The sequence below is a fragment of the Branchiostoma belcheri genome, unplaced genomic scaffold (genome assembly GCF_001625305.1).
Source record: "Branchiostoma belcheri isolate BF01 breed outbred unplaced genomic scaffold, Haploidv18h27 scaffold13, whole genome shotgun sequence".
Taxonomy (NCBI): domain Eukaryota; kingdom Metazoa; phylum Chordata; class Leptocardii; order Amphioxiformes; family Branchiostomatidae; genus Branchiostoma; species Branchiostoma belcheri.
The window spans coordinates 139,206-161,693 of NW_017802713.1; the positions used below are offsets into that span (position 1 = coordinate 139,206).

At 40.9% G+C, this 22,488-nt stretch overlaps 4 protein-coding genes across 6 annotated transcripts in view; 3 read left to right on the forward strand and 1 right to left on the reverse strand.

Annotated features, from left to right (window-relative positions):
• The window catches only part of LOC109463934 (ecto-NOX disulfide-thiol exchanger 2-like), an 11,702-nt gene extending 1,601 nt beyond the window's left edge, over positions 1-10,101 (forward strand). For 2 of the 3 annotated variants that reach the window (XM_019760830.1, XM_019760829.1), the window contains exons 3-13: positions 206-387; positions 698-833; positions 1,202-1,408; positions 1,783-2,016; positions 2,408-2,620; positions 4,025-4,131; positions 5,420-5,549; positions 6,268-6,437; positions 7,161-7,241; positions 7,943-8,102; positions 8,747-10,101. In XM_019760830.1, coding sequence (XP_019616389.1) covers positions 206-387; positions 698-833; positions 1,202-1,408; positions 1,783-2,016; positions 2,408-2,620; positions 4,025-4,131; positions 5,420-5,549; positions 6,268-6,437; positions 7,161-7,241; positions 7,943-8,102; positions 8,747-9,006 — 1,880 coding nt within the window. In that variant the 3' untranslated portion in view covers positions 9,007-10,101. The remainder of the gene's footprint in view (positions 1-205; positions 388-697; positions 834-1,201; positions 1,409-1,782; positions 2,017-2,407; positions 2,621-4,024; positions 4,132-5,419; positions 5,550-6,267; positions 6,438-7,160; positions 7,242-7,942; positions 8,103-8,746) is intronic. The other variant, XM_019760831.1, reaches the window with a different exon arrangement.
• A 117-nt stretch (positions 10,102-10,218) lies between these two features.
• On the reverse strand, positions 10,219-16,497 carry LOC109463935 (regulator of nonsense transcripts 3B-like). Its single transcript, XM_019760832.1, has 11 exons — positions 16,268-16,497; positions 14,370-14,476; positions 13,935-14,047; positions 13,656-13,754; positions 13,368-13,484; positions 12,970-13,028; positions 12,448-12,654; positions 11,939-12,144; positions 11,700-11,742; positions 10,940-11,326; positions 10,219-10,410 (listed from the first exon to the last, which is right to left on the reverse strand). Exons 1-11 carry the CDS (start codon positions 16,376-16,378, stop codon positions 10,276-10,278), a joined length of 1,584 nt encoding a protein of 527 aa, XP_019616391.1. The 5' UTR covers positions 16,379-16,497; the 3' UTR covers positions 10,219-10,275.
• A 165-nt stretch (positions 16,498-16,662) lies between these two features.
• LOC109463860 (NADH dehydrogenase [ubiquinone] 1 alpha subcomplex subunit 1-like) lies at positions 16,663-17,803 on the forward strand. The gene is made up of 3 exons (XM_019760734.1): positions 16,663-16,901; positions 17,236-17,319; positions 17,566-17,803. Exons 1-3 carry the CDS (start codon positions 16,800-16,802, stop codon positions 17,602-17,604), a joined length of 225 nt encoding a protein of 74 aa, XP_019616293.1. The 5' UTR covers positions 16,663-16,799; the 3' UTR covers positions 17,605-17,803.
• Positions 17,804-19,141: 1,338 nt separating this feature from the next.
• On the forward strand, positions 19,142-22,488 carry LOC109463867 (probable calcium-binding protein CML10). The gene is made up of 4 exons (XM_019760737.1): positions 19,142-19,220; positions 19,640-19,762; positions 20,474-20,614; positions 21,840-22,488. Exons 2-4 carry the CDS (start codon positions 19,646-19,648, stop codon positions 22,011-22,013), a joined length of 432 nt encoding a protein of 143 aa, XP_019616296.1. The 5' UTR covers positions 19,142-19,220; positions 19,640-19,645; the 3' UTR covers positions 22,014-22,488.

Consider the following 22,488-nt stretch of genomic DNA (forward strand, 5'->3'; position numbering starts at 1 on the left):
TTGCTGTGTCTCTAAAGCTATTTTCTTTCCTGTTAGTGTTACACAGGCATGATGTTGTTGATAAACCAATTAACAACAAACCTTTTTTCCTACATTTTCAGATAAAAAGAACTTTTAAAAGATTCACATCTAGCCAATATGTATGTGCATCAAAGCTTTTGAAACTATGAATCTGTGTCTCTCTAATGCATTTTTTCCTGCACAGACATGATGGGAACAGTTGGTCCGATGGACCCAAACCAGTTGAACCTGGGCATGATGGGGCAGGGCATGCTGGGGGACTGGAACCAGGCTGCCTGGGGCATGGGCATGTTGTCCAGCCCCACTTCTGGGGGGCCTGGTGGGAACATGGGGCAAGGTGGCATGGACCCAAACATGATGACAGAGGTGGGGTTCTGTTCTGTAATCATATACATTTGTAAATCAACTAGAATTTAGTAGAAAGGTAACATTTGCAAAGCAAATAATGTTTACCTTTGCATATGGTCTGCTCTGTTAATTCTTACTCAAACAAATTCATATATATGGTAAGACAGGAGTCTAAATCCCTCCTGCTATAAAATTGCAACAGACGCCTGGTTCAGGTCCTCTAACTTTTGTTAGAGGAAGATGTAAATCAGATATGTATTTCCTTTTGTCCTTATAATTTTTTGCTTAGAATGTATTTTTAGATTGGTTGTTCTGGTCCTTCTTGCAGGGGATGAACCAGTTTGGCATGATAGATCCCCAGTTTGGTGGCTTCATGGGGGGTATGATCCCCCCACCCCCACCTCCTGATCTACAGAGGGAGATTATTGAGCTGAAGAGCTGCACCTTGTTTCCACCCATGCCAGGTAAGGCCTAGGAAAAAAATGTTGTGTTTCCTGTTTCAGTCCTGGAAAAATTAGGTTCGGTAGGTAGGGATTATCTCTTTTTTTTCTAATTATTTTTAGACTTCTGTGATATCTATATAGGGGTCCAACTTATGTAATATAGTCTAACAAAGTGAAACTTGCATGAGGGCACTTTTATTTTCAATGTCAATGTTAGAAAACCAATTGTACAACATTTTATCACTCAGGTGTCAGATCATGGAGCTAGATCAACTTGAAAAATTATGTCCCTTGCAGGGGTCTACCCCCCAAAAATATCGTTATCTGATACAAGGCTGTTTTTATGTAGAATATTTGTATGACTATTTGTGTTGCTGATTTTTCCCCAGGCATGCCCCCACCGACGACCCGTGAGCGCCCGCCTGGCTGTCGGACCGTGTTTGTTGGCGGTATGCCGGAGAGCATGACCGAGGACATCATCCAGGAGGTGTTTGAGCGCTGTGGCGGCATCGTCAGCATCCGCATGAGCAAACGCAACTTCTGTCACATCCGCTTTGATGACCAAACAGTGGTGGACAGGGCAATCGCTTTATCAGGTAATGTTATAATTGTCTTCGTCAGAAAGACTATGGAATTGTCTCGCCGCATTGTGGGTGACTGCGGATTTAGCGGAATAACTCTTGCAGGCATGATTCGACGGCCATGATTTTTGGCAGGCAGATTACCATTGTTGAGGCCAACGTCAAGTGCAAGTTTGGGCTTCATGGGGGATCCCTACATCACCCTAAGGCCAAAAACCAAGTAATTTTTATGGATGACGTCCAGTAGAGACCTTAAATTCAATGAAATTCAAGGATAAAATACATTAAGGGCCGAAAAAACAAAATGTCTAGATTTGGAAAATACTAACTGTACTTTACTGTGGCATGAAAATTTCGCGTTTTATAAACACTATTGATTTCCTCATCAGGTTACAGAATCCGGCTGGGTCAGAGCAGCGACCCGATGAACATGGGGCGTCTGCACGTGGACTACGCGCAGGCGCGGGACGACCAGTACGAGTGGGAGTGTATCCAGCGCCGCATGCAGCGGGAGGAGCGCCACAGACGCAGGGTGGAGGAGATGAGGATGAGACCCCCCTCCCCACCTCCCGTCACACACTTTTCAGACCACGAGTGCCAGATTCTCGCTGACAAGCTGAAAGGTAAGAAAAAAAATGTTTACTGTTTCCCGACCAACCCCATCCTTTTTTTCTGTGGACCCCTTTAGTTTAAAAGATATAATTTTTTGGAGCTGATAAGCCTTTTTTAGCTCCATGATCTGCCAGAAGTGGATCCAGTTACTTAGTAACAATTCTTTCTGCATTTCATTAACTGGATGTCTAACGTTTATCCTGTTTTGTATTGTATTTGTCCATGCATGTTCCAATGCATGTTTGACCAACTACGACCAATGTGACCCGAACTTTATGTAACTTTCTTATTTTCAGATGAAAAATCATTTTACTTCAAAGGGAGAAAATTTGTCAGAGGTCTACTTGCTCATTTTTGTATTTCAAACCCAGACATTGCAAAATATGTTCTCCTACTTTCCAGCGGATGACACTTTCTCGCCAGCAACTCAGCAGCTCATCACATGGCTGGAGCGAGGGGACTGCAACAAACGCACCGCCAACAACTTCTACAGCATGATCCAGTCAGTCAACAGCCACGTACGCCGTCTCATGAATGAACGCCAGCAGTACGACGAAGAGTTCCAAAACGCACAGAGGGTCCACAAGGGACGCCTCACGGGCCTCCTGCTGCAATGTAAGTGCTCGCTACGTTGTGTTAGAAGGGCTCAAAGGACGGTGGTTTATCAGCTATGGACATAGCCTGCGACATCTGGTAACAGTTGAGATTTTTCTTTTACGGCACAGTAGTATGTACATCTGTTCAGCCTGATTGTTGTGAAGTCAAGCCAAGATGATGACATCTCTTAAAATCTTGAGCTGTTTTGATGCACATGTTGGCTTCAGGAGGATGTATGGTACACGTGGTGTGATATGTGAGTATGGCAGTATGTGTGTGTGGTGAAAATTTGATGTGTATTTATGTGATGATTATCACTATCAGTTGCTAGCCAACACAGACAGCAATGGTCAGTTCATTCTGAAATCTACTGACGATTCTGTGCTAGCATGAAGACCACTGAGAACTACTGGACCTACTATACTGGGAAAGCTGTTGAACACCAAAGTCTCTCAAGCCGGAAAGACACAGTAGTTACTGAAGGGAATGCTAAGACAAAGTGCACTTTGATTCATATCTTCTTTAAGTTATATGTGGAAAAAAAAAACTGATTGGTGAAGAAAGATACTGTTGTGCTGCGAATCCCAAATAATTCTCACAGCAAATTGTAATACATTAGGTATAAAGCAACAGGGCTCAAAATACTGGGTACAGGTGTGAAGCAAGGTGCATTTACTGAGTTAGTGGCCATGCCAGTTGTGGGACAGGTGACTGGGTTTGTAACTCACGAAGCCTCAGATCTTCCACACAGAAACACGGCCAACCCAGGAACCAGGGCACAGCAGACCAGGACTGGTAAACTATCCCCCATTCTGTGGCTCTGTCTTCTAACCTCATGTCATTGCTTTGGTAGAGCAGCAAAATCATCTGGTGACATGCAACAAACCAACTACGCTCCAGGAGGTAAAAGAAAACTAATAGTATGGAAGCCTGTGCCACTCAAATCTTCATGTAGTCTATTTCCAAGTTTATCCTGATGAAGGCAACAGTAGTCATTGAAAATTTGATCTCTGTTTAACCCTTGTGTTGGAATAAAGTTGAACATTTTACCATGATTATCACCAACACTTTCATGTTATTTCCAAGTTTATGTCATCCTAAATTTGAAAGGTATCGATTCATATGCCAAGGTAAAGCTGAAGTTATGACTTGAGGATTTGAATTGCCAGGCTTCCACATGTGTCCGATGTATGAATGGGTGTGTTTGTGTGTGAATGTGGGCCAGGCACAGAAAATTGTAAAGAAGCATTTTGTTGCAGCACCATGTGTAGGTATGTGCTCAGGTCTTTTCCAGACAACGGGAAGCCTTGATGCAAACTCGTTTTCTTTTTTTGGAGGTCAAGCCTTTTCAGCAAACTCCAGTGACGGAACCAACAGGAGAGTTGATCCACTATAACCCTTTTCTTCTAATTCCTACTCAAGTTGATCAGATAGAGAAAGTGTTTGGTGCGTCCACTAAGCAGCGGGCTTGGGATCATTTCTCCAAGGCTCAGAGGAAGAACATAGAGATGTGGAAGAAGCAAGCTGAGGTGAGTGGAACAGGGGTGAATCCAGCACATCGTCAGAATGTACTGCACCTGTGCAAAATCCATAATGTATTATGCATAGCACTTCAGCAGAACATCTCATATAAGGTCGTATTCATGCAAATAAGGTTAACACTCCGTCTGTAGTTTCCAATGTTATGTCGGAATTCGGAAAAGATACCTCCTGCAACAGGAAAAATTCTGATGCAACGTTGACCGAAAATCCAACGAAAACCATGAAAAATGGGGGGTTTGTGCAGGCGCAGTACGTTCTGCCGACGTGCTAGTGAATCCGTGCACTACCACAGCAAGATACAAGGCCTGTTACTCAAATGCACTCTTCCCTTCCACACTTCCTTAACTTTCATTTTACAAATAAAGTGCTGTCTCTTGACCAAGGTCTTTGCATGTCACAAATACCTGATTTTTTTTTTTTAACTGAGTATGACAGTGGTGGAGTTTCTTCTTAAATAGAAAGTTGTGTCAAATGTGGTAGTGCATTGGTACAAAATTGTTGTGTTTATTCCAAAATCAGACAGAAATGACCCATCAGTAAGATTCCTTGTCTATGGTTTCTAAAATGGTCTTGCAACAAACGCTGTCCACTTGCATTTTGTAATTTTTGGTCAAAAAGGGATTTTACTGATGTTGCCACGTACGGTAGCAGAGCTTCAGTTAAAACCAAAATGATGGTCTTGTACATAATCATGCAAATCTATAACTACAGACATAGTTGTCTATGATATTGGACTATACTTAAATGTAGATACCATCAACCACATGCCCATAGCTGCTAGCATCAGCAGAATACAACAAAAGGTAAGTGCCAGGCTTCTACAGTCACAGAAGATCAGGTAAGTTAAAAGCAAAGCAGGATCTCTCTTTAAGAGTAAAATAGGCCAAGTACATGTAGTCTCAAGATGCCATATTCCAGATTATCTGCTGCTGATTTTAGTATCTGGTAAAGAACTCCTCTGTTTTGTAATTATTTTGTGAAGTTTACTGGTACATTCCAACAGTCATAGATAATTTGCTGGATTTCTCTACAATGATGTTATTCAACTTATTGTGCATAGTTGTAAGTCAAGTGTCTTGTGCCGTTTCAGTTTCTTTCAAAGCACCTTGTTTATCATTGAAGTCTGAGGAATGTAGCAGGAAATGCACTAACACAGGCAAGCTTCATTCAACAGTTGCTTGACTGTGCAAGTATGTTGGTAGCAGACTTAGGGGGACTGCGCTTCCGTTGACAACTGACAGGTGGCGCTTATTGACATGGCTGTGTGCTCTGTAGGAGATCCGCACCACCCAGCAGGAGGAGATGATGAGTGACAGGAAGGAGGAAGACATGGAGCTGTCTGACAACGAGGATGACTCGGGTGGCATGATCATGAAACGGAGAAAGGTCGACTCTGCTGGCACATGTAAGTATTCCTAAGTCCATGTTGAAATTAAAACTATATCATCCAACACAAAGCAGTTCTCTCGCCTAGAGCTTTCGACCAGTCACTCTGGTCTTCCTCAGTAGACTGACCCAGTGAGGCTTGTTACATGGCTTCTTTGTAGTGTGACGTCAACACTGGGTCAAAGATACAATGTCATGTATCTGGTAGACAATGTTGTCCCCTGCCGCAGTTCAGTGAAGGGTGATGGGCCCTGGTGTAAATAGTCTCTTTCACCCATCTCAGGAAATAGTCTTGTCCGATGTCCTTTTCCTAAGACAATGTGGATTTATTACATGGATGACATCCTCTGGAAACTCCAAAACTGATGCAAGCATGCAACTAAAAAAAAGAAAACATTGCCTTCATTATGAGATCTACATGGTCATGAAGGTTAAACAAATGACTAAACACACAGAGTATCGTATGGCAAAGACTCTTCATTTTCATTTCTTCACATTGTCTTCTTTTCCTTTAGAATTGATTTTGGCATTCTACGACAGGATAGAAATGCATAATATTACTGTATTCAGATGCCAAAACAAGCCATTTACATTATGCTATACATGTTCAAGTGTAATACATAAATATTAAGGCTTATATTTCTACCGGAGTTAGAAGTGCAAGAGGTCCAATATTATGTGCCCAAATTCTGTTGTTGATCTGTTCCATCTCTCCCCATGTTGAATCCCTGCATTAGTCTTTTCCTATTTCCCACAAGCCCTGAAGGAAGAGAACGACAGTCTGAAGTGTCAGGTGGAGGCCTACAAGAACGAGTTGGAAGTGGTCAAGTCGGAGGCTCAGTACAGTCTGTCGGAGAGGGACAAACAGATCCAGCAACTACAGATGGCTCTACAGGGCATGCAACAGGTAGGAACGGCTGGAATTGGTCTTCTGAAAGTAACATGAAGTAACGTCCAATCTTCTCAAACCCAATGTAATCTTCTGCAACAGATTCTTCAACAGTATCTGGGTCTGTTTAAAGTTAAAACTTTTGATCCAACATAAAAAGTTCTCTTAACTAGAGCTTTCGACCAGTCACTCTGGTCTTCCTCAGTAGACTGACCCAGTGAGGCTTGTCACGTGGCTTCTTTGAAGTGTGACGTCAACACTGGGTCAAAGGTATCTGGTAGACGATGTCGGCCCCCGTCATGGTTGAGTGAAGGGTGATGGGCCCTGATGTAATATCTGGGTCTGTCTGTACTTATAGTCATAACTGTTGTTATCATGTGTGTTTCTACAGTTTTATTTGTATGTTTTCTTTTATATGGGCTATGGATGCCTGAAATAAAGTAAAGACATGAGAGAATTGCTTTAGGATACGTATATGTTGTTGGTCGGTAACGAAATGTGCGGCACATGATGATGAAATTTTCACAGCAGACATTTGAATCCTGAACATTTTTGATGTCACAATATATATCTGATGCTGCATATAGAATTAACACAATTACATAAGGTAGACACCATTTGCTTAGAAGGAAAAGTTTCAGAATCATTGCATTTGTTCCAAGTTTACTTGGCCTTAATTACTATGACTAGTAGCCAGATGTTTTGGCCAGATTGAAACCTCTGACCTCTTTGGTTGCCTAGCAACTTATTGCTGCCAGGACTGAGATGCAGGTGAAGAAGGATGAAGAAGAGAAGAAAGAGGAAGAGGAGGCTAAAGCTGAGGTCAGTGTCTTAGTTATACTGTTAGTATACAGGCCTTTTTTTCTCCCTGTCTCAGCGCTGTCCCAAAAATAAATTTCAACTGTTCCGAATTGAGGATGAACTGTCCCAACCTGTTTTTCGGAAAGTATGTATAACTTCAACTTTTAGTCAACTTTATTTGCTGATGTTCACTCCCAGGTGCACTATAATTGCAGAGTAGACAGGAAATTCGGGGTGACTTTTCCAGATCCAAAAGCTAAGATGTGTGCCTGATAAATTAAAGAATGGCTTACATTCTGATGTTATTTTTCTATTGTCCCCAAAAATGTCCCAAAGTGTCTTTTTAGTTGTCCCAGCCTAAATGCTAGTGGTCAGTTTCGAACCCTGGTATAAGGTGGCATTTTTCACCCAAGGGTATGTTGTTGACGGTTGAAATACTGTGCAGCAGATGATGAATCATTTACTGCAGACATTTGAATCCTGAACTTTTCTGATGTCACATTATATCTGATGCTGCACTTGTATTCTTAACTACTGTAATAGCTCTTGGATTACATACTGTATGTACATGTACATGTATGTAAGACTCAGGAAGAAATCATTGCCTATTGAAGCCTAAGAATAAGGCATGTGTAATGTTACGGAGGCCTCCAATACCTTTCTGTAACCTCTGTAGCTTTTATCATAAAGAATTTATTTCAAAGACTCTTTTTTCCATGCAGCCACCGAAGCCGTCTGCTTTGATGCAGTGGCTTAAATCAGCCAATAAGGACAAAGCTGCCTTTGCCGGTGTCCCGGATCCGGACAAGTCCCCGAAAAAGGAGAAAGACTCCAAAGTCAAGAAACCAGCCTCACTGGATCAGCAACAGGCACTCCTTGTCGGTGAGTTCTCTTTTTTTGTTAGTAGATGCAAGGTTTTCTTTCTTTTATCACAGCAAACCCATGCTCACTTTGTTTGTGGCATATCTAATTCTAATCTTATGTATTCAAGACACATCAGCTTTTGTCAATCATTTTGAAAAATATTCTCTCAATTTATGGCAATAGCAGTTGCTGGGAAAACCTATAACAGTATTGCCGTCATGTTGTAACAGTGGAGGTCATTTGGTGCTATATAACTACAAATGTATGTCTGCTCATGAAAAGTTTTGATGATTTTCATTGAATGCTTGGTCAATATTCTGTCAAAGAGCCATGCACAATATGTTATGGGTTTAACACAGGCATAGTACATTCTGCTGACATGCCAAGTATAAGAATGTAGACTGAATACTTAATAGCAGTTACCTGTAATCTAAGACTTAACGATTATTGTGCCTTGGTGGCGTGCATGGGTGATGATCCTTATCTTGTCCTCCTTCAAGGAGTGCTGCTTTTTTTGGCCCTTCTTGGTTTTCTTGCTCTCAAATTAGGTTTAGGGTCATCCATAAAAATTACTTCGTGTGGCCTTACCTGTAATCTAAAACGTATAAGAATTATTGTATTGTGGTACGTGTGTGATGATCCTTATCTTGTCCTCTTCCCAGGAGTGCTATCTTCGTTCCTCCATGTCCATCCCTTTGGCGCGTCTGTGGAGTACATGTGGTCGTACCTGCAGAGATTGGAGCTCACCGTCACGCCAGCGGAACTCGAGGAGTTGCTGATTTCCCTTCCGCGATGCTTCTGCCAGGAGCTCTTCGGAATCGGCGCCACTTTGGAAAAGAGATGGAAATTCACCGGCTTTGAAAAACCTCCGCCAAAAGTAGTGGAGGAGGAGGAGAAAGAAACTCCAAACGAAGCGGAGTGACTTTAAAGTTTCGTTCTTTTTTTTCTCATAAAGACTCCAAGAGTTGTGCATAATATTCCGTACATATATTGAATGTAGAAGAGCTTGTTCAGCATTATGTGACAAAAAGGGGCAATATGTTGAGTTTTGCAAACTTCTTGAACTACTGACAAGACAGAGAGGTGTAGACGTTCACTGCCAAAATATTGAAATGAGTTAGTTTCCAAGTAAAATGGAACCTGACAGTTATATACCTGTTGAAGTCATGTTTTGGCAGTCTAAAGTGTGGAAGAATTATTCTATAAAAATCAGTCACAAGAAAAAGAAATTTACAGTAATAGAAACATTCACAGGCCAGTATAGTCATTTATGGTTTACATTAAACTGAATATCTTACAGCTGAAATATGGCAGTGTACTTTATCAATTATCATATGGTGGTATTTCCTTAATATCAATAAATATGCTTGATAATTCTCCACTTTCTAAATGGCAAACATTCCATTAACTGCTACTGGATAACTTGGATTCTCACTACCACTTAAACATGTTTGATCTTAAACAAGTTGGACTTTATCATGGCTAAATCTTAAAGTGACAGCTGAAGAGGGCCATGAAGTACATACATTTGTACTAGTCTTGTAGGAAAGGATTACACTTATTGTTTTCTGAAAGCTGCAAGACCTCACAAAGGCTTTCTTGATAATACCAATAAATATCTAACATGACATTTTTTGGAGTTGACAATATTTATAGTAATTATGAATAGTTTTCCCTCTATTTACAGAAAATGGACTTACACACGGCATTACACAGCATTTACTGGTTCGTTTATTAGGGTCATTTTAATCCTGTATTCTTACTATCAATGACCTATAGTGACAATACATGCAGCAGAGTATTGGTGGTATTGCATCCTGGCTTACCTCTAACAAAGTTAAAGCAAAGACGGTGGCTTCTTCATAGTTAATCCACTGAAGAAGTAATACAAATATGATGATAATGATACACGTCTGAAAACATTTGAGGTACCGGTATGATGCACTGTGACTGAAATACAAATCTGGACCAAAACATGCATATGGTAGCAGATGAGCCACAGCAGAACTGCTCACGAATGGAGGACAGGGACGAGTGGAGAAGAAGAACCATGTTGACATCCTATGATGTCCCTGTTCAAGGTACCAAGAACATCACATGAATATGCTCTATAAATTAATTAACAAACTTCTGATTATCATTACACAGATATTTCTTTAATCCCACTTTATCCATTTAAGAGCCAGATATTCTATTCCTCCTGTTTGTTGTCTTCTGCCTTCTCCCTGGGTGAGTCCTTGGCAGTCTCCTCCGTGTTTTTCCCCTTCCCTGTGTCCTGTTGACGTCTGCGAGCCCCGGGCCGGTACAGCTGCATGGTCGGGCGGTCCTGCAAAGCAAAAGTCACATTTGTAATATGTCAAAGATGATATTGATGATAGGTATTTGTTTCACATAACCAGTAAACTGCCTTCAGGCATAACACCAGTTTTGTACATGTAGGTACAAGCTGTACACACCAGGAAGATCCCCTACTCTGTTCGATAAGTGCAGTGGATTTTTTTCCGTGCGTGGCGTGTGTCTCTTCCCAGCAGGACATCAATTTAACGTCCTATCCAAAGGATATCCCTAAGCAAAGCTAGGTACTCATTTCCACCTGAGTGAAGTGAGGGAAGTACTATAAGTGTAAAGTGCCTTTCCCAAGGGCACAAGATTGGCGACATGATAGGATTCGAACCCGGGACCTCTTGCTACTGACCCAAACATGCTACCATTTACGCCACATGACCCCACAGGTGTGGCCTAGTTTCTATCTCTCACATACACAGACAACACGATTTTATGAAGAAACCACTGTTTTCCCATTGGTATAATGTTATAAATCTTGCATCATCTGAAATGGTATAAATCTTAATCACCTTGTTTCTTAAGCGCCTTCTCTCTGCTCTTGCTTCCTCCTTGGTGAGTTCTCTCTCCCCATCATCCTCGCCACCTTTAGCCCCTCTCCCCTTCTCTGTGGCGTCTGATTTCCTTGAAGTGTCAGACTCCGTTGATAGGCGGCGCTCCTGCACATGCCTGGCCTCTGGCTGTTCTTTATCGTCTGTCTTCTGCTCAGCATCAGTCTTTTCAGCAGAGTTTCTCTTCTTTTCCTTCTCCCTCTCTTGTCTTCTCTTCCTTTCGCGCTCCTCCTTTTCCCACTGTTGTCTCTGTTTGCGTTCGCGTTCCCTTTGGCGCTGCCGTTCCCGTTCTTTCTCCCGTTGTCGCTGACGCTCTTTCTCCCTCTCTTTATCGTCTTTGGTAGCCTCCTGAAATGTAATAAACAGTGAGGCTGTGACGAAGTAGTTTGTTCACAGCAATTCCTCGAGCTGACCAACATCTTTTGCACCAAGTCACTCTTCAGTGCAAAAGCATTTTGTACATGTGTAACTCTAAGAACCATCGTTGAAGAAGGTTAGACATCCAGGTAATAAGATACGCCAAAAAGCAGTTACTCAAGCAACTGGATATGATTTTGGAAACAGACGTTTCAGCTAGTATCCACTAGCTTTCGTCAGTGACTGAGTGGATACTAGCTGAAACGTCTGACCGTTTTCAAAATCATATCCAGTTGCTTGAGTAACTGCTCTTTGGCGTATCTAAGAACTATTGTTATGAAAAAAAAAGGTGACGGGTTCTTACCTTTCTGTCCCCACTGTCTTTTGTCACATTCTTTCCATAATCCCTGAAAAAAGCACGATAATTCAATTATATTTATTATAATTTAGGTAACTATAGAATATATAATACCATCACCAAAAGTAAAACCAAACTGGAAAATGTGCTTAACACACACAAGTACATATTAAAGCAGTGAGTTGAAAATGTTTCGGTGGCCTTCTGTGTCGCAGGAAGACAAACAAAATCAAGAGATGATATACCTATCTTCATCCCTGTCCTCTCTGGTGTCTCTGTCCCTTCTCTCCCTCTCCTTGTCTCGTCTCTCCCTCCTCTCCCTGTCTCTTCTCTCTCGAGCACTCTCCTGTCTGTCATCCTTCCTCGGCGGGGTTCTGTCCCTCTTCTGGTCCTTTGGTCTGTGTTTCTCTGTGTCTTTCTGGTCCTTCTCCCTTTCTGGGTTCTTCAGTAACTGAAGAGTGACAGACACAAATTGTAAGGTTACCAATTACATCCTACAAAGGTCCGCAGTATGTAAATTGATGTTGGGATGGTTTATTTCTGGATGGAAACAACTTTGGGATAGTCCATTTCAGCAAAAGGATGATATAGACGTCAAGATTCAATTTGTGCAAGGGGATGGAGTGAAATATATTGTATTTGCTTGCACATGTCAACTTCCCTAGTACCCAGCACATAGATTTGCACTATGTGAATTTTATGAATGCCATTCATGCACACAATGATTTTAACTTGTGTCCTAGATAGATTTTACCTTAACAGATTTGACAGACTCCTCATCCTTGCCATCAGACCCATCTTTGTCTTTTCCTTCCTTCTCCTTTTTTGCTCTCTCTGCCCGTTCCTTTTCTCTCTTCTTCCTTCTTTCTTCCTCGCGACGTTTGCGTCTTTCTTCCTCCCGCCGTCTTCGCCTCTCTTCCTCTTTACGCCGTCGTTCTTCCCGTGCCTCTTCGCGTGCTCTCTGTACAAATTTTGTGTAAGATTTAAATGACAGTGAGCTATTACTTTGGTTCCCTCAGTCTCATACTATTTTTTTTCAAGCAGCTTGACCTTCTTTGAATATCAACAAATTGAATTGGTATTACCTAATGTACAAATGAACATAAAATTGAATCCATTTAGTTTTCAATTTTTATTCAACATCTCATCCTTGCATTTTTATTGTCTTCCTTGGTCCCTCCTCTTTGACTTTTGGAGATGGAATACTGCATGTCCTTACTGCATGCTGTACTTAGCACCTGTTAGCTGTAACACCTGATACTAGCTGTCTACTTACAGCTGCAGCTGCACGTCGGTTCTTGATGAAGTCCAGGAGGGGTGTGGTCATCTTTGTTTCTGTCATGCAAAATAAAGCAAAACAAAAAAGAGTAAAAACTACTAGTACTAGCATATTAATGTACAATGGCTGATTTTTTTTTTCCGGTCATTTAGCAATGACTTGCAAAAACAAGTGCAAAAATGAGTGCAAAGATGTAAACCTGAAGCAATAGAATGACACAAATGTAGCAGTCACAGGAGAAATATACTCGTACATGTATGTGATAATAACTGGTAATGTGTGTAGTTTTTATAAGTCAATTGCAAAAACTGATCTGAAATATAAATTTTGTGCTAACATAAATCAATTAAAAAATTTTTTCATTCATTCATTTTTTCATTTGAAAGTTGTTGTACCTTCCTTCTTCCTGTCTCTGGCCTCTATCTCCTCCAGTAGCGACTCAATGTTAGCCGGAGGGGCGTCGCCGGCATTGTCACTCTTAAGACTTTCCAGGAACTTAAGGTAGTCTGGGTCTACAGGAAGGATATCAAAACAATGTACAGGTTAGTAGTATGTGACATAAGATAATGCAGCTTACATGTACAACTCAAAGATTGAAATATCTTAGCCCTGACAATACAGATTCCTAACACACATGTACTATCTCTTCAGTGTACAACAAAATGTACTATTACAAAATGTACCTTGTTCTATTGTTGCACATTTGGTATCTTTCTTCTTGCTTCTTCCTTTTGGCACCTTCTGATATGGAGCAAACTCCACTATGGCTGGATACTCCACTTCTGCAAAGGCAATTACAAATGTAGATGTAGATGTAAGTTGGTAACATGTACATGTATCTGCAGTGGACATTGCCATACATACATCACTAAATGAATTTCTTTCAATTATGTTTAAAAATTCACAATGAACAGTGTAATAGAATCATTATGAATATGAACTGTCAGATCAAAGATACATACTTTTGCTACTAGTGTCATTAAAGATGTAGCCATCAAACTTATCCTTGAAGCCGATAATATCTTCAGGATTCTTGAAGTTGATGTAGGCTCGGCAGAAGGCATGAGGCACCAAGCTGGAGGGTCGAGGGAAAACATGCCAAGATATTTCAAGGGCTTAAAATTCAAATCAAGTGATAAATGACATGTTTACATGTAGGATGCAGATTCTATCAACTACTGAACTATCTTGTTATAATACCATGATCATGTCACTAGGTAACTAGACTATGAATTATATCAATAATTGATAATTATCAATATGCAAACAAATTGTGAATTAATTTTACCTGACAACTTCTAAGTTTAACCACTCAATATGGCGGACATTGCCAACGTCATAATCACGTGACTGCAAATGCCTAGCACTACAGAAAGCGTTCTATTAGCGTGTCGTACCTCATGTCAGCTGCCACGAACAGAAAGAAGTCATGATCAGGGAGAGGGCCCAACTCCTCAACAAGTGTCTCTTCAGTCAGCGTCGGTGGAAGACGCCGTATCACCACCTAAAGATGAAGAATACAAGAGTTCCACGATCTCATACCTTCGCCAAAAGATGTTAACCCTTGCGGTTGAAGAATTATACAATTAATAATTGATTTTGCAAATAAGATCCTCATTTGCATGGGTTATATCAGTTGATCATATTCTCCACCCAATGACAGTCTTATCTTAAAGGCGCTCTATGTAGTTTTTTGTGCAAAAATTTGGATTATTCTAATTATACTAAATTTCAGTGTTATTAACAGTTACTATCACTTTTCAACACATTTGTGTCATTATTTCACATTTTTTACGTATATTTTGTCCGTTCAAACAGTCCTTGTTGGGTACCCGGTGCCACCGGTTTGCCCAGGACAACAACAACAACATACAGGGGTTGCCCTCCCTAGGGTGGCTAATTGACCCGGCATGCCAGGCTTGATTGACAGGGGCACATGTGACAAGATATAGCCTCGATAGAAAAACACTCATATCTTTCACATGAGGTCTGGTGGAATATAATTATCAACTTGGAGTATTTTGTTGGGCATGAATAAACTGTGGTCATTATCCCTTCAAAAGAGATAAAAAATCTGGTAAACGGTTAGGTATTTCAGAAACTGGTAAGCTATCAACTGACAGACCAAGCTCTTCCTCCCTACCCTCACCCTCCCTACATAAGTCAGTAAGTCATCAACTGACACCCCACTGGGATGTAGGTCAAACCACTAGCACTAGCAGTGGACAATACAATGTACCATATGTGCGGTTTGGCCAGAGGTTGTATAGAAGATCATTCACAGTTTTCTAAGCTTCTAAGGAGCAAGGATGTTGTATTTTTTGTTGAGGAGTATGATTTTGGAATACTAAAGGGTTAAGTCACTGTACTATGTAAAGAAAAGAATGAAAAATATACTTTTTGTATTGTCAAAAAAACTACATAGAGTGCCTTTAACAACAAGGGTACTATAGCACTTCCTCATAAATTATGCAAATGAGGTCATGATTTGAATAAATTATGTTTATTGATGTTCGCCTTCACTTAACTTCCAAATGTGGGAAGTATGAAATTCCCAGCAGTTACAACTATGAAATTATAAAAATTTCCCATTAATTATGCAAATTAGGTCTTCATTTACATAATCTATATCCTCAGGTTTTTTAAAATTCTCAATCACATGTCACAAGTGTTTCATAGTCCTATTATTGAACAATGCAGAGTTTTAGAATTTCCTCATTAATTATGCAAATTAACTCCTGATTTGCATAATTGTCATCTGATTATGTCGAGCATCACTTCAGCTACCTACATACCAAAAATCACGACAATCCGTCAACCGGTTCCTTAGTTATCATCCTTCGAAAAATTTTCAACAAATGCTTCTGCAGTTCCAGAACAAGCCGCTAGGGGGCCCAAACTCATGTCACTTCTTCCCTACCTCAAGAACTATCTACCAACTAAAATTCGTGACCCTAGCATGTACAGATCACGAGATATCAAAACCGGAAGTTCTGCTGCAGTACCTAGGAAAGCCGCCAGGGGGCCCAAAATCTAATCATTTCGAGGTCTCATCAAGACCTACCTACCTACCAAGTTTCATGACAATGCATACTAAGCTTCTTGAGTTATGCTGTTCACAGACGGACAAACGCTACTGAAAACATAACCTTCTTGGCGAAGGTAATAAAGGGTTGGACGGTATGGAATTAAGCTGTTAAAATGAACAACATGTCAACTTCTCGCCACGATCCATAGTAACCACACCACACCACACCACGCCCCCCCCCTCCCTATAAATTATTTCATCGCCAACCTTCGTGGGTATTCCTTCTTCTTTCTTTTTCTTAGCCCCTTCTTTTGACCTTGACTCCTTCACGTGAGTCTTCCCCGTCTTGTCTCCTTCCTCTCCTCTGTCTTTTGTCATGTCTGTGAAGTTTTAGCTCCGGTTTTGTTCTATCCAAATTGTTTCACAAGATTCTATTTTTCTATTTCCGCCATTTTGGATGTTATGATCTCGCCAAATCTCGTACTTTGCAGTCTAGTCACGTGAAGGTAAAACAAGAACATTTTCTTGTTTTCCGCGCAAAATGAACATAAAACTGCACTAAAAAAGAATATTAAAAGATTATGCGTATTTTTGAAAAAGATAATGCCAATGTTTTACGTCATACTTTGGAAAATGCGCATCATTTTTCAAAATCTCGTCTTGGGCGGGAACTTTTACTGGTGCATTGTGGGTAAGATTTCGTCGGGCAGCCATTTTGACCTCCAAACACGAATAATTTTGGAGGTCTGGAAAAATTAGGATTTCGTCGTAAAATACCACAAAAAGAGCGGAGGCCAACATGTGGTATGAAATCCTACCAGGCTTCGGCATCATCGTGGTCTGTCTGTGTGTTCCCGGGTTCGTCACACCTCGAATTCAGAAGTTTCAGAACAATGGAAAGGTGAGCTACAAAACAAATTATGTTACGTTACTCACTGTACTTATAACATACTTTGTACCAATATCTGTAAGACATGTGATGAAGATGAAGTTCCAGACTACGTAATAAGTACTAGTGACATGGAACATCCCAGATGGTACCTACTGGCTGATCTTCAAGGTGAGAATTCAAGGTGAGAATGGAACAGAATTCGATATTTGCGAATCAACCGTTGGAAAATAAGTGACACCTTGGCAAAAATTATATGTTCTTTTTTGGCAACGCCACAAGGCTCAGCCTTTTCCCTAATGTTGAAGCAAATCACTATTAAATGAGGTAAAATATTGTATTTCAGCTGAAGAGAGTTGCAAAAGACTGGAATGAGTGGTGGATGATGTCCAGAGACTACAGACTTACTGGTTCTCACTACATAGGAAGGGTAAGACGAGTCTCGTAGATTTGTAAAATTTAGACGAAATGAAATTGGTCTTGTATTGTAAGAATAAAGGACTTCATGTTACTTAGGTATCCATAATATTTTATGTGAAAATAGTGGTGATTTCATTATTGGATCTATCATAACTTCTACATTGCTTGATAAGATTTATTCTATGTGAATTGTGATGTTTACCTGAATGTCTAACCTTCATTGACATTACAATGACTTGTTCATGCTCTACTCTAGGGTCTTGAAGCCATTCCTGACAAGCCCACCAAGAAGTAAGAAAAGCAACCCCACAGTGAAGGACAGCAGTTTCATGGTGCCCCTCTCAACAGTCATCTGTGTGCAGTGAACCAATCACATCATGTGTACCATCAGTGCGACTCATCCACCAACTTTGTCTTGAAACAACTGCTGTTATTAGTCGTCTTGTACATAGAATTCAGGTGTACTTCAATAAAACAGTTTCACAGCCCATTCAGTTTATGCTTCTTCCTTTATGCTTGCTTTGTTTGAAAACAATCGCAGTTTTCAGAAATAAACTTCTGGATACAATAAAACTTGACATTACTTTGGGAGAATTAAGTTTAAACAGATATCTGTTGATTAAATGTGTGTTTCTGTTTGAAGAGGGTGGTCTATATTATATAAAGTTCTACAGATATTCGGTACGATATCATCCCAATCCAATGCACCTATTAATTCTTGAAATCAATGTAAAAAATGGCTCCGCTACTGAGGTGTCGCCAAAAATGAAAACCACCATAGCTCTGTATCAAATTTCCCCGCCCATCCTCTAATCTAAAATGTTATCACCGTACTGGGGATGTTTCGTTAATGGTATTTGAGCAGGTTCTTGGTACTTGGTCAGGGTGCCGGCCCAATCCTTGCCACACGACACTGCAGGTGCAGTAAACAACAACTACAACAATGCAATGATAGTCTAGATAGTGGCGTAGCGGCAGTGCGCTTGACTCGGAACCAAGAGGTCCCGGGTTCGAGTCCTGACATGCACCACTGATCTTGTGCCCTTCACAAGGTCACAAGACTTTCCTCACTTAACTCAAGTGAAAATAAGTATTGTCCTGTATTCGTCCTCTGCGTTGGTGGCAGCATAAAATAGTTGATATAACTTGAGTGAACTGTCACCTACTGAAATGTTGGAGTATAAAAAAAATGATAGTCTTAATTGTCTCCTACGTAATTAAGGAGACAACTTACATAACACGACTAGATTTCCCACGCCATTATTATATAATGGGACAGAGGTCGCTTGATGAGACAGAGACCTTGAGTGCAAGTTACATAACATGTTACGTAATTGTAACGACAGCAAGAGAGCCTACATGTAGTTGTTGATGGTCGGTTCCTGTATCATATTATTGTGACAATGCCTCCCTTTGAAAAATGTCACTATAACTTCGTCTTGATCACTTTAGTCGTTTAAGAGGACCGTGGTAGTTATTTAACTTGTCTGACTGAAACACCTAATTTCACGTTTGACCCTTGGTGCAACAGACAATTGATAATTCGCACGTAGCTCACACAAGGCAAAACGTGCCATATTTAGGCATACTTAATACAGTTATGTGTTTCTGTACTAAGCTGTAAGCCTTGTGAGCCTCCATGTACCGAAATGGACAAACCAACAGAAAGGCAAATACTATGATGTCCATGTATAAATTAAGATATATACATATATCGATATATCTGGTACAAACAATCAGATATTAAAAGCAAGAGTGTTGGCATTTGAAAACAAGAGATGCATCTCAACATGCCCAAAGTGGTTGAACCACCTCAAGTCATCAGACCAAAACCGACCTTTTTGTCTCACGGTTGGCATTTACCGTGAGATTCTCTTCTGAACGGCTGACACAGGATCCACACTAACAAAGGTAAGTCACAACTCTGTCAAAATATCTCTGACAAGTTGCAGCAACCGTAACCATTTCGTCAAGGAAACTTTAAACAATTCAGGATGTTGGTAAACAATTGTTGAAAAGTAAAACTTCTCTTATTTGTGAAGAATCGATCTCGTCATTGTTGAAAAGATATGTTTCTTGTGATCTGTTTTCTGTAACTGGTTGAATAGAATACGTGAGAATGTAAACTCAAGACCACGCCGAAAAGCAGTCACTGTGACTAGACACTTGACAGAAAAATCCTTGCTGAAGAAGAAAAAAAATCCAACCAACATGCAAGTATTTTGAGTAGATAGCTGGTGGCAAAATGCGACTCTATCCGCCCCAGTGCTAGTGTGGGGGGCGGGGTCTTTTTTTGTCGACACTTTACCGATTTTTTAATCCCTTGACAGGACGACATGGCAGAAGCAGTTTTCAAGAAGTATGACGTCAACGGTGACGGCAAAATGAGTAACGCAGAGCTGGTTGGAGCGCTGAAGGAGTTGAAGGTGACAGCCAGTGATGATCTGGTGAAGGTAAGGCAATTGTAAACCCTTTGATATCCCGTGCTTCTGTCGATTTGATAGTGAAAATAGACCCGATGGTAACAATGCTTGAATATGGCACCAGACTGTAATCTCCAAGCAGATCTTTCGGTGGGGGTAAGAAAATATCAAATTAGCCAGCCTGTATCCATTTCCCCACCGAAGATCTGCTGGTTCAAAAATGGTGTTGCTGCCGTTCCTCGTGCACCTATCGAAAAATCGGTCGTGCTAAGATATTTACAAACGGTTTATAGCTTGAATCTGTGACAAATTCAGTCACCCACGCACCCCTTTTTTTATATATATTCCAACATGTAATCACAAGACGTGGTGACGGCACACTCAAGTTTTTCAACTTATATTAATGCCGCCACCAACACAATATAATACTCATTTTCACCTGAGCGAAGTGAGGAAAGTCGTGTAAAGTGCCTTTCCCAAGGGCACAAGATCGGTGGCATGTCAGGACTCAAACCCGGGACCTCTTGGTTCCGAGTCGAGCACTCTGCCGCTACGCCACACGACCCCGCGCACAGCGGGAGTGGGAAAATGGATATAGTCTGGCAAATTTAACACTGTCTTATCCCCACCGTAAGATCTGCTTGGAGATTATATATAATTACCAGACTGTGGTGTCTGCAGACAACCTCAGAAAATGTTTAACAGTCAATTAAACACTGGGTCCTTTCACTTCGCCCCCAGGCGATCATAGCCCGGTACGACAAGCCTCCCCAAAACGGGTTTCTGGAGCTGGCTGAGTTCACAGCGCTGGTTACCGACCTCACGGCCATCACAGCTACTAAAAGGGAAGAAGTCCTGGATACCTTTACTCAGTTTGACAAGGTGAGACAATGAAAGGTAGTGGTACCGGTGCCTATTTTACGCTGTTTCAAGACTGATTCACATGGACTCTTTATACATGTATGTTATTACTAGCATTTGCTGTCGCCTATAAAACATTACAAGTTAGGAATCCCACTGTGGTACAAAGTAAATGCTAAGCAAGTAGGTTTAGACGCACAATATGGCGGACGAGAGCACGTCGGCAGAACGTACTGCACCTGCGCAAAACACGGTTTTCACGGTTTTCGTTGGACGTTTGGTCAATGCTGCTGCTTGCTGCATCAGAATTTTTCATGTGGAAACTACAGACGGGATGTTAACCTTATATGCGCGAATACGACCTTATATGAGACGTTCTGTCGAAGTGCTATGTACAATACATTACGGGTCAGGTTGGTGCAGGCGCAGTACTGTCTGCCAACGTACTCACATACTAGTATCGGTACATCAGCAGAACGTACTGCGCCTGCGCGAAGCCCGTAATGTATTATGCATAGCACTTCGGCAGAACGTCTCATATAAGGTCGTATTCGGTCATAGAAGGTTAACATCCCGTCTGAAGTTTTCACATGTTGTGTTGCAAAAGATATTGTCTGCAACAGGCAAACTTCTGATGCAACGTCGACCAAACATCCAACGGAAACCGTGAAAAAGTTTCGCGCAGGTGAAGTACGTGCTGCCGACGTGCTACTAGTATCACATACGTTGGTGAAGGTTACTCATCCAGGATAAAAATAAATTGATAAAGCCGTTAAATCTTTTCTAACTGGATAATTGAAAGTTTAATGCGCACGCGTAAACGTTTGTACTGATGAAGAGTACCGGATGGTACTTGAAATGTTTACGCATTAAACTTTCAATATTGATGTTTATTTGCAAAATCATGCCCGAAGGCTAATTGCTTGTACAGTCAAGTATACAGAAACAGGAGACAGGTAACAATCTGTCTGGAAAAACCTCTACTTCTACTACTACTCTAGCTATTATCCAGCTATTATCTAATTATCCAGTTAGAAAAGATTTAACGGCTTCATCAATTTACTAGTACAGTATCACATGTTAACTAACTGTGCTCTGATAGGATAACAGTGGCTTCAGTACATTCTGCCGACGTGCTACAAGTATCACGTGTTAACTAACTGTGCTCTGATAGGATAACAGTGGCTTCAGTACATTCTGCCGACGTGCTACAAGTATCACGTGTTAACTAACTGTGCTCTGATAGGATAAAAGTGGCTTCATCGAGACTGGCGAGTTGAAAGAGGTCATGAAAGCCCTGGGGATGGGCGAGGCCGATGACGCCACGGTCCAGGCCATGATCAACATTGCCGACACCAACAATGACGGCAAGGTCAGCATCGCCGAGTTCGCCAAAATCTTAGGCCATGCAGCTGAGTAGGCCTATGTACAACACACGGAGAAATGTGTCAAGTAGTTTCTCCCTGGCCACCGTGCATGGCCCATAATACATGATACCGCTGTAGTTTTTTTCAAAATATTCTAGACAACTAGTTTTTGCTTTGTGGACAACAATCTCCCTTTGGTATAAAATGCGGAAATAGATTTTACCTTTACATATGGGTGCATTACCGTGGTATAATATATAAAACATAATACATTACAAAGGAAACTTAAAAGGAATATGCACATCAAATATCACAGATTTGATATCTTAACCTTTGATAACAGATTTTTCTGGAGTTCATAAGGAGCGAATAAATCTGTCAGTTTGCTAATAAAGAAAATTATCATAAAACGATTTGACCACCCAATACTTAACAATGCAATCATTAACTAAACTACAATTTGTTGTGAGCTTCGTCTTCTTGTTTTGGTGTCTTTCTTTTGAGTCCTTACTTGTGCAAAATAAAAAG